General features: G+C 40.4%; 1 protein-coding gene across 2 annotated transcripts in view; it reads left to right on the forward strand.

The window, feature by feature from the left end:
• Positions 1–5,006: 5,006 nt before the first annotated feature.
• Positions 5,007–12,090, forward strand: part of NAA35 (N-alpha-acetyltransferase 35, NatC auxiliary subunit) — a 109,586-nt gene continuing 102,502 nt past the window's right edge. The window contains exons 1-2 of one of the 2 annotated variants that reach the window (XM_028494103.2): positions 5,007–5,170; positions 5,980–6,108. In XM_028494103.2, the coding sequence (XP_028349904.1) occupies positions 5,985–6,108 (124 nt within the window). In that variant the 5' untranslated portion in view covers positions 5,007–5,170; positions 5,980–5,984. Of the gene's footprint in view, positions 5,302–5,979; positions 6,109–12,090 lie in introns of both variants that reach the window. The other variant, XM_024132917.3, reaches the window with a different exon arrangement.

A 12,090-nucleotide genomic window follows, 5' to 3' on the forward strand; every position in this document is an offset into this window, starting at 1 on the left:
TTACTACAATACCATTATACTACCTAAATTTTTAAAAATGTAATATCAAATATCCAGTCAGTCGTCAAATTTGCTCAATAGAGTCAAATTGTTTACAGTATTTCAATTAGGATCTAAAGTTTATCTAATTCATAATTTTTCACTATTTCTTCTCTCATTTTCTCTTCTAATTCATTAATTTCATATTCTATCTGCAATTGGTTGATATGTCTTCTATGCTCATTTCTCATTTTGAAAGAAGTTTGTTTCAATATTTATGCATTAGACAACTTATTGATGGCCTTGTAAGTAACCTACCTATGTAGTTAATCTTTTTTTTGGTAAAAAATTGACTTGATAGGTCCCAGGACACTGCTTCAAAATCATCCATAAAAAGGAATTTTGAAAAGATTTTCTTAAAAAGAAAGCAGTGTTATAAGTTATGTATGTGTGTTGTTATTAAAGGGATAATTCGGCGTTAACATCGCCTTCAGATTCAGCGAACCACTCTCCTGGTTTTTCTCCTGCTTCAGCCTTTGTTCTCAGAGTCCTGGATCCTCTTCCTCTACTGGATCTCTAAATGTTGAGGTTCCTCAGACTCAATTTTGAGCCCACTTTCCTCTTGATATCAGCTTCTTATATGATCTCAATAATTCCCATGGTTCTAAATGACATCTTTATTAATAACTTTGACTAAAAAATATTTTCAAATAGCAAATAAAAAAAAAAACCAAAACAAATCTAAACAACCAAAAACAAAGTAAAAAGACAAATGACACATTGGCTTAAAAAATTTCAACTTAGGGCTTCCCTGGTGGCGCAGTGGTTGAGAATCCGCCTGCCGATGCAGGGGACACGGGTTCGTGCCCCGGTCCGGGAAGATCCCACATGCCGCGGAGCGGCTAGGCCCATGAGCCATGGCCGCTGAGCCTGTGCATCCGGAGCCTGTGCTCCGCAAAGGGAGAGGCCACAACAGTGAGAGGCCCGCATACCGCAAAAAAAAAAAAAAAAAAATTTCAACTTAAATAAAAAGTGAATATACAGAGCATCTTAAAAGAAAAAAAATAATCAATCCCATAGACAAATGGGCTAGAGATGAGATCAGACAGATCACAGAGAAAGGTGCAAATTGTCCTTAAAAAGATAAAAAGATTTTCTACCTCACTCATGATAAGAGAATACAAATTAAAACTATACTGAGATAGTATTTTTATCACTTAGCAGTTTGGAAAAATTCCAAAAGTTTGGCCATATACTGTATTGATGAGGTTATGGAAAAAGGAGCACTCTCATACGTTGCTAATTGTGGGGAGGGAACACTTAATGAGGGGAATTTGGCGATAGCAAAATTACATGTGCATATATTCTTAGACCCCAAATGCTGCTTATGGGAATTTAGCCCAAAGATACACTGGCAATATTATGAAAAGGCATATGTACACTGCTATTCATGGTAGCACTATTTATTATGGAAAAACCCTGCAAACAACCTAAATGTCCATCAACAGAGAACTGGTTGAATAAATTATGGTGTATTCACTCAGTGAAGTGGGGTGACTATCTTTTTAGATTGTCAATCCCGGACACAGCCACATAGGAAAAAAGATATATAATAAATATACACATATGTCTTAAACATAAATTTATGAAAAATAGATATTTGAAATTGTATATTCTGTATTTAATTTTCTGTTACTTAAATGCCCTTTTTTTTTTTTTTTTTTTTTTTTTTTTTGCGGTACGGGGGCCTCTCACTGTTGTGGCCCCTCCTGTTGCGGAGCACAGGCTCCGGACGCGCAGGCTCAGCGGCCATGGCTCACGGGCCCAGCTGCTCTGCGGCATGTGGGATCTTCCCGGACAGGGGCACGAACCCATGTCCCCTGCGTCGGCAGGCAGACTCTCAACCACTGCGCCACCAGGGAAGCCCCTAAATGCCGTTTTTAAAACAAAACAATAGGACTAATTAACAGTGGTGATCAGTAGCGATTGGTAGTAGGAACAACTAATGTGTGAGAAAAATATAACTAGAAACATCATACAGAGGATACTTATACATTATCCCTTAACACAGAAGCTTACTTTAACTTTTTTATAACTCTTTATTGGATTACTGTATCTTAAAATACATAAAATATAAGACTTTTAATAAGGAGAATGTAAATATAATAGAACTAACTAAACTGATATTACCTATACCTAGTAAAAAATAATGCCATTTTTCTTTTTGTCACAGAAACATGGTGATACAGTATGATATTTTTACTCTTTCTATTTCCTTTTCTTTTTTTTTTCTTTAAGAGACATCAATGGTTTAATGGATGGGGGGAATCATGTCTGAAGCAAGGTTCTGGAGTGACACCCCACTGTGTGCAGTTGACAGCAGGGAGGACACAGTGGCAGTCTTCGCTGGGCTCTATCTCCTTTTCTGAAAGCATTTCTCTGAACTGCCTATAGACTTTAGGACATCCTTAGCTTCTTTTATGTAGTGGTAAAACTGAATACATTCAAACATAAAATTCACTTTGGCAGCTCTTCTTTTATCAAAATCATGTTTTACTGGTTCCCAGTGTCAGTACAATGTGATAACGTCAAGCTAAATTTCCTCTCAACACAAATGTTTAAGCATGGAAAACTTAGGATTTTACAAGTCAAGACTGACTCATAGCAGTTAGTTTCCAGCTCTCCAAAAATGCCCATCTATTCGACATCTATAGGCTTGTTTAGGTAGACCAACTATTTGTCAATCAGTTCCTTTGCATTCGTTTATTCAATATGCAGTCTAACTAATGTGTAAAACACTCATTTTTCAACATTGTGAAGCATATGGATGGCATCATAAGTTAAACCTCTCCTTCTCAGGGAAAATGGTTTCTAAAGCAGAGAGATAATTAGAAGTTGTGAAAATAAATTTGAATTTCAAATAAATTATGGTTTTAGTAAAGAAACTAAGAAAATCCTGTTTCACTTGGCTACTTTGTGCTGGTGATTTTTCTTTTTCTTTTCTTTCTAACTTTTTTTTTGAGTTATTTTGGAAGCAGTCCTATTTCAAAAATTTGGTGTTTTGTTTTTTTGTGTGTGCTGTATTGGTTTTTGTCACAATCTACACATAATACTGAATAACTCAGATGCAGTCAGTTCATCCTTTTCTAGATTTCTTATGGCCTCTGAAAAGATCATCAAATGCTTTTGGAGAAACAATATAAATTTCTGTTTTACTGTCATTCTTTTCTATATTCTTATCTTCAGTGTATTTAGTGAGTACCTACTGTAGGCCAACCACTGCTTTTTATGGTAGGGATACAACTTTGATCAAAATAGTTAAAGCGCCTGCCCTTAGGAAACATTATTCTATATGAGACATGAAGATGTATATTTTTCTGTTTTTAAAATCAACTTTACTGAGGTTTGATTTGCACACAGTAAAATGCACACATTGTGTGTACTTCAATGAATTTTTACAGATGAATTCGGCCATATAACCACCACCATAATCAAGATACGGAACGTTTCCATCCCCTCAAATCACCTAGCCCTATTCCAATGAATCCTTCCTTGACGCCCACCTCGTCTCTTGGCAGTTACTGTTCTGTTTTGTCATGATAGATTAGTCTTTTTTAGAATTTCATATAAATGGAATCATACTCTTTTGCTCATACTCTGATTTCCTTTGCTCAGAATAATGTTTTATGAGATTCATATTTTTCCATGTCAAGTAGTCATCCCTGTTTGTCGATAATTACTATTCATTACTATTAATTACATATCATTGTATGGATATACCACAAGTTGTTTATCCATTCACCAGATGATGAACATTATGGTTGTATCCAGTTTTTGATCATTAAAAATAAAGCTATGAAGAGGCAAAAACCAGAGCCGATCAGCGGAATGTTAACTATGTGGAAACATCTGCTAAAACACAAGCTAATGTTGACAAAGTATTTTTTGATTTAATGAGGGAAATTCGAGCCAGAAAGATGGACGACAGCAAAGAAAAGAATGGAAAAAAGAAGAGGAAAAGTTTAGCCAAGAGAATCAGAGAAAGATGCTGCATTTTATAATCAAAGCCCAAACTCCTTTCTTATCTTGACCATACTAATAAATATAATTTATAAGCTTTACCATTGAAGGCTCAATTGACTGAAATTACTTTAACATTTTGGAGATCGTGTATCTCTAGAAGCATGAATTGGAACTGCACTGAAAGTCAAATTCACTTAAAAAAGAAATTAACGTGGATTCACCAAGAAAAAAAAAAGCTTTTGTGTGTGCACAATTTCATTCCTAAGTAAATACCTAGGAGTGTAATTGCTGGATCATGTAAATGCATGATTAATTTTATAGTAAAAGACAAACTGTTTACCAAAGTGGTTGGACCATTTTGGATTCCCATCAGGAACATATGAGAGGTCCAGCTGCTCCATGTTGTCAACATTTGATACCGTCTTTTAAATTCTGGCCATCTTAATGGCTATGTAGTGATAAGCATGCCTTTCGCTTCCTACCCATACTAGTCTACTTATGTAACCCCACTTTAAAACTGATCATTTTATTAATTTCAGGAAAAATCTAAACCATGTAAAGGGTCTAAAAGAAAATAACTAGCTTGATTCTGCTTATATTTTGTTTCCATTTTTCCGCATGAAATCCCCAGGCTCTCTAGGAAACATAAAACCGGTGTCAGGCGGCAGCACCAGCTCGATGGAGCTCTCGCAGCTGGGCTCTTCATTCAAGGCCCCAACATCTAAGGCCTGCGCGTACTTCCACCGTTTCCTCCCTCCTCCCCGGCACCTTTCTAAGAATTTCCCAGGGAACCGCGCGGCGCGAAGCGGGGCGGGCTCTTCAGGCTCCGCCCCTTACCGGCACCCACCCACTACCCAGGACAAGGCCGTAGGCTGGAGAAGGAAGGTAGCTTCCGGTCTCGCGATTGGCTCTAATCCCGCGAGAAGAGAAGATAGCCGCCTCGGCCGAAGGCTCTCGGTAGCGAGGAAGGGGGTGTGGCCGGGGAGCGCGAAGTCCCAAGGCGTGAGGGAGAGGAGGCGGGGTGGCGCGCACCAGGCGTACGCATGCGCGCACGCGGCCGGTCGGGCTGGGCTGAGAGGGGAGGGGTTGGCGGCGGCGGCCCAGGCGGCGACGTTATTTCCGCGATCTGGACGGTGCGTGGCGGCGCGAGTGGACACGGGAGAAGTAGGTAGGGACAGCCGTGCGGAGCCATTGAGACTTCTTCCCTCCCGTGTCAGAGAGCCGCAGCACCCCGCGCGCGTGGCGGACCCTGGGGACGCCAGGTCACCCTGCGGCCCCTGCCCTCCCGCCGCGCTTCAGGTACGAAATGCGGGGTTCCCCGTGCCCGCTGCCCGCCGGCGCCCTGGCCTTACTCGGTGTTATCGGGGCGACGACCTGGCACCGGGCATGGCACTTCTCCCGCGCGACGACAGCCCTGTCCTTGTCTCCGTGCCCGTGGGGCTGGGGCCGGGCCGGGCTGACCCGGGTGGGGCGGTCCCCTCCTCAGGTGCGCCCCCGCCCTGGGCCCGGCGGCTGGGGCCCGGCGGTGCGCTCCCTCACGCCATGCCCCCCGGACAGGCTGTGTGGGGGTCCGGCCGGGCTGGGAGAGGTTGGCCCGGCGAGCTCCGGACAGGTGAAGGACCACCTTGACTTGAGTAGTTGCTGGGGTCTTGGGCTTCGAGAGGGGACCCTGAAGAGTGCCTTGGTTATTTGTGGCCAGTGTTGAAAGTAGGAAGCTCTGGAGTTGGTTCTCTTTGGGCCAGTGGTGGGATGGTTTGTGAATTTTTTCTTCCTAAATAGGCAAAGCAGCAGCAGTGTTAATTGACGTGGGATTTAATTGCAGTAAGATAGGTTTTTACAGTGCGGTCCTCAAACTCAGAAGAGCTCTGCTTAAAGAGCTTAGTAAGACTTTCATCCAATGCTGAAACGCACATGGTTTGCAAATACTCTTGCCCTGAAAGCTACATTCTCTCTTTTACACCAATATTAATTTTACAGGAATAATGGTTATGAAAGCTTCTGTAGACGATGATGATTCAGGATGGGAGCTCAGTATACCAGAAAAGATGGAAAAAAGCAATACAAACTGGGTGGACATAACCCAAGATTTTGAAGAAGCTTGTCGAGGTGAGTTTGAATTTTTGAATTAGAAGTTCAAAATTTGGGAAAGGGTGCAATAAAAATGTGGGTTGTGATTTATAAACTATCTCAATAAATGGAAAAAAAATCAACATGTGTGGTTTATCGAGTTTGTTGACCACACTTATTCATTCTCTATCCTCTGATTTTAACTTTAATTTAAAGCCAGTTTATATAGGATATAGCATTAAATACAGATGTTCAGGCAGTTTCTTGGGTTAAAATTTTCTAACTTTTAAATAACAGAACACATAGCAATAATTTCAAACTGGAAATACGAATTCTGTCGCCCTAAAGACGGGAGTATTATTGTATATTTGAGGTTTGAAAATAATCGGATCATGTCATTCCCTGCTTAATATTTTCCAGTGGCTTCCTGTTGCATGTAGAATAAAATTCAAACTTCTTCCCTGTGGCCTATGTGATATAGTGTCTGCCTCAGACTTTTTTTGTACCACTGCTTCACTAGACTCATTATGTTCAGTCATGAGATCCTTATCTGATTAAACACACTAAGGTTGTGTCCCCAGGTCTTTACATAGCTGGCTCCTTCCTGACCACTTAAATGTTACTGTCCCAGGGACTTCTCTGGTGGTCCAGCGGTTAAGACTCTGTGCTCCCAATGCAGGGGGCCCAGGTTCCATCCCTAGTGAGGGAACTAGATCCCGCATGCCGCAACTAAGACCCGGTGCAGCCAAATAAATAAATAAATATTAAAAAAAATGTTACCGTCCCATTGAGGTCTCAACAGCCAATCTAAGCAGATTTATCCCCTCATTCTCTTCTATCCAGCTCCACCTCAGTTGAATCACCCTGCTTTATTTTCTTCATAGCACTTATCTACTGTGAGAAACCATCATTTTCAATTATCTTTTATTGTTAGCCTCACCCACTGAAATATAAGCTTTGTGAGTGCAGAAATCCTGTCGATAACCCTAGCACACAGAACGGTGCCTGGCACATAGTAAGTTCAGCAGATAATTGGGCATAAATGATTGGAGAAATAAGCATGTTTGTTGCTTGAGAGGAGAGAGCCTTAGAGAGGGAGAGAATGAAGGTAAGAGAAAGGAACAAATGATAGAGTGACAGCTTGAACTTTTAAGAGAGGATGGGGTCAAGAACATTGTAGAGAAATTAACCTCAGAAAAGAGTAGGGAGTTACTGAGACAGGAGAATGAAGGTTAAGATGATGAAGATACAGGTATATTTCTAAGTGGGCGGGGAGGAATGGTGGAGGGATTCACACCTTGATGGCTTCTTTTTTCTTGGTGAACAGAGGGTTAAGCTTTTAGTGATGGTGACGTGTGTTTAGAATAGTGTTCTTGAGAGGAGTAAAGACTTGGAGCAGCTGCAGGTGGAAAGGGAGCCAGCTGAGTATAAGCAAAGCGATAACTCATGTGCTTACCCTTCGACTGTTTTGAAATACATGTCCAGTTGAAGTATGCCTAGGTGAGATAGTGGAAAGAACATTAGACTGAGCGTTGGGTGGATTAAGTGGATCACACCTATAATCTTGAATTGATTTTCAGTGACCTATAAAGGTTTTATGAAGTATATATGGCTTGAGTTGGGCCATAAAGGAGTGGTCAAGTTTCTTTTAAGTGAATGTTAGGGAATTACTCTAAACTGAGATGAACCGTTAGAGCCAAAGTTCAGTGAGACTTTTATGTTTTTTTAAATATAAATTTATTTATTTATGTATTTATTTTTGGCTGTGTTGGGTCTCTGTTGCAGCATGTGGGCTTTCTCTCGTTGTGGCGAGTGGGGGCTACACTTTGTGGCGGTGTGCGGGCTTCTCGTTGCAGTGGCTTCTCTTGTTGCAGAGCAGAGGCTCTAGGCGCCCGGGCTTCAGTATTTGTGGCACACAGGCTCAGTCATTGTGGCTCATGGGCTCTAAAGTGCAGGCTCAGTAGTTGTGGCGCACAGGCTTAGCTGCTCCACGGCATGTGGGATCTTCCTGGACCAGGGCTCGAACCCATGTTCCCTGCATTGGCAGGCAGATTCTTAACCACTGCACCACCAGGGAAGCCCAGAGACCTTTATGATTGATGAACAGCGAATAATTCTGCTTCTTTGGGGAAGGAACCTTGAGTAGAAAATATGGTTTAATACCTGCTTCAGTGTTGATTGAGAGAGGGTGGCATATCATTTTGTTGCCAGCATCAGACTATCCTATTAAATACTCCTCCATAATTAACCCTTGTACTGTCTCAAGTGGCTCAAATGTGAGATATACTTCTTGAAACTAAAAAATTGATATAGAATTAATCTTTATGTATGATTTTAGGACTGAAGGCTGTTAGCATTCTTGAGCCTATGGTATTAATAATTTGTTTTCCCCTCCTGAAATAATCAGATTCATAGCCTTGATTATAGGTTAGACTTCTAACACCTTTCTGAAAACTAAATTTAATACACATACCATTACATCTTTTTCTTAACTGTCGCGGTGGTTTCTCTTTGGTAACAGTGTGATGGCATTTGGATAGACTTTGGTGATTTCGGGGGAGGAGAGTACTATAAAATAATCTGCATACTGATGACAGCGTTTTTCATGCACATTTCTACTTATTCTTTTAGTGGCTCCTCAAAATCTTCTGGATCAAATTCTAACTTTCATCGTTTATTTCTTATTGGTCACATGGCACACATTCCTGCCACATTTCCTATAGCTGACATTGAGGCTTTTTTTTTTTTTCTTTTCCAAATTATTTTGAATGTGTAGTGCCATCCCTTTTATTTTACCTGATACGTAACATATCATTCGCCTAGATTACACCTCTGAGCTTCCCTTCTCTGGGACCCTTGCCTAATTCAGTCCATCTCATTTTATTACCTGTAAAGCCTCTGCTCTTTATATTCCATTTGTTTGTCTATATTCCATTTGTTTGTCTATATTTAGGTACTTTCTGAATTACAAAGTTACAACTTAGACACTTGACTTAAACATAAATGATCATAAAAGATACACTGCTGCTGCGCTTCTGCCTGCTAGATTCCCTTCTTCCACACTTGCTCTGCATAGCCAACAACCTCTCCTAGGATGTTGACACCATTAGGTGTCTAGAGCCCAGAGGTAATCCAAGGTCAGCTATAATTACTTTCCTTCTTTTTAAACTCTAATTTAGGAGGATATGGGCCCATCCTCTCATCCTATTTTCTTCTCTCTTTGATGGCTTAGTTCATTCTTCCTTAGTCAATCTTTATAACAGGTATCACTGTTTAGGACCCCCATGAGCCATCCAGTTCCTTTAGGTCTTGCCTAGTACTTTCAGAAAACTTTTGTTGTTTTCTCTTCCGTCATTTAAAATCCAGGATGCTTAAGCCTCTTATATCTCTTCTTTCCTGTTGTCTTCTCTCACCCAGAACGATATATTTGTTTTTAAGAATAAATGAATATTCTAAGGTCATGTTTCTTCAAAACAGAGAATATCTGGATCTTGTACTTCAGAAGTATGAGAACCTGTATTACATGAAATGCTTTCATTGTGGGTGATTGCCAGGAACCAGCATAATTATGAACACAAGCTTGGGCCCTGACACTGTAGCAATACTTGATTATAATGTTATCATCCATTTGGTCTGGAATATGTTTCTGTAATCTTTTAAAAAGGTTATCATTGAACTGATTGCATAGCATTTAACAATTATTATAGAAGAAGTATAGATTCTTGATAAAATTTTAATGGACTTTCACTCCACCCCCTCAATTCATGAACCCCAGTTTGAGAATCATTGTTCTATGCATTTGCTGTTTGTTACCATTCTAAGAGGAAAAAGATGGACAAAAATTGTCCTGGTGAAAGATCAGGGCAACCTGTAAAACATTTTTTTAAGTGATTTTGGTTTTGGAAATGAAAATTATGTTTTCCTTGTTCCGTACTATCAAGAATATTTTTAGTGGTGGGGCATGGATGGGGTGAGCAGCACTGGTAATTGTGGATCGTTCTTGTTCTCCACCAGGGGTGATTTTGCCCCTCAAGGGACATTTGCCAATGTCTTGAGACGTGTTTGGCTGTCACGTTCGGGGGTGGGGGTTTGCTACCGGTGTCTAGTGGGTGCACATTGAGGATGCAGCTAATCATCTGATGCATGGGATGACCCCCGCAAAAAATAAGTTTTCTGCCCAAAATATCAGTAATGCTGCTTAGTTCACTCCATTTAGATTACTTTTAAGAATGTTCAGCTATCATTTAACCTCTTTGACCTTGGATTTTTTTAGGAAAGGAACACATGGATGTCATAAGACCTCTAACGACTAGCATTAAATAGCACATGCAGTAGGAAGGGAATAGGACCTTTGTTGCATTTTGAAGGCTCTTCTTACCAGATTTCCCCCTTAATCTTGTATTGTTTTTCCTGCTCTATGTTAGGAGCTTTGGTCAATAGAAAAGGTGTCCTCAGAAGTCACCATTTTCCCCCTGTTAGTTGGTTATTTTAGTAATCATGATTCTAGATAGCAGGCTTTTATTGCTGTTTCTTGATTCCCCCACTCCCATTTGGGCATTATCTGTGGACTTACCCCCACATAGTTAGAGCTATGCAAATATTATTCATAGCTGAGCCAAAGAGTAAAACTGTTGTTGCTTTTCCCTTCCTACACATTTCTGTTTTATGCAAAAAAATTTACTCAGAAACCATGTACTTGTCATTAATTCTACCGTACACCCTTCATCAGCTGTCTAAATCTTCTTAAGACATTCAGGCACATCAGACATCCTATTGTTTTTAATCTCCATAAAGAAATTTCTTCTCAAGTCTCTTACTTTGCTCAGATCTGGACTTTTGCCTTTTGTACCTGGTGTGATCCTAAGATCTTCCTTCATCATCAGCCTGGGGTTTCTTACTTTTCTCCCTTGTTTTGATTAGACATCTTTATTATCTTCCTGAGTAAAACGCATGGGAGATACAGTTTTTTGAGACTCTGGGTGTCTGAAAATGTCTTTATTGTATCCTCCCACTTTATTGATAATACATCAGGGTATGTTTGAGAATTCTGAGCGCATTGCTCAAGTGTCTGATGACATTCTGATTACTGAGCTTTCATATGTAACCTTTTAGTATCTTCTCTTTGTTCCCCATGTCCAGAACTTTCACAATGGTTTGCTTTCTTGATGACTCTGGAGCCCTTTTACTTTGATCTTTCAGTTCTGGGGAATTTTCTTTTTTCTTTTTTTCTTAAAAATAGTTTTATTTTAAATCCAAATGAATTTTTAGTTTAAATCCAAACTTTTACAAAAACTAAACACTTTCTTAATTAAGTATATACCTAAAATATCAATGATTTAACTTGCTTCTGTGTATAGTTTTTCCATACATGAGCACCACCATGATCATTACCATTACAACTACAGCATTCTTTTTTAAAAAAAAATTAATTTATTTATTTTTGGCTGTTTGGTCTTCGTTGCTGCACATGGGCTTTCTCTAGTTGGGGCGAATGGGGGCTACTCTTCATTGCGGTGCGCGGGCTTCTCATTGCGGTGGCTTCTTTTGTTGCGAAGCACAGGCTCTAGGCTCGCAGGTTTCAGTAGTTGTGGCACACGGGCTCAGTAGTTGTGGCTCGAGGGCTCGAGAGTGCAGGCTCAGTAGTTGTGGTGTTTGGGCTTAGTTGCTCCGCGGCATGTGGGATCTTCCCAGACCAGGGCTCAAACCTGTGTGCCCTGCATTGGCAGGCAGATTCTTAACCACTGCACCACCAGGGAAGTCCCACAGCATTCTTTTTTAAAACTTGTTTTTCACCCAGAATTTCACACATTAATTTTTCAGTTGGATATTTTTCAGTTGGATATTTAAATTCCACTATTAATCATGAATGACAGAAATGGCAGTCAAAGATATCTCTGATCTTCCTTACTCTGACTCTCTCTCTTTTCACGTGGCTTTCTGAGTTTGGCAATTGTCAACAGATTTACGGAGCTGCGGGAAGACGCCGATGACCCCATTTCATTCTTCCTTCCCTCTGTAATT

This window comes from Physeter macrocephalus, chromosome 9, assembly GCF_002837175.3.
Source record: "Physeter macrocephalus isolate SW-GA chromosome 9, ASM283717v5, whole genome shotgun sequence".
Taxonomy (NCBI): Eukaryota; Metazoa; Chordata; class Mammalia; order Artiodactyla; family Physeteridae; genus Physeter; species Physeter macrocephalus.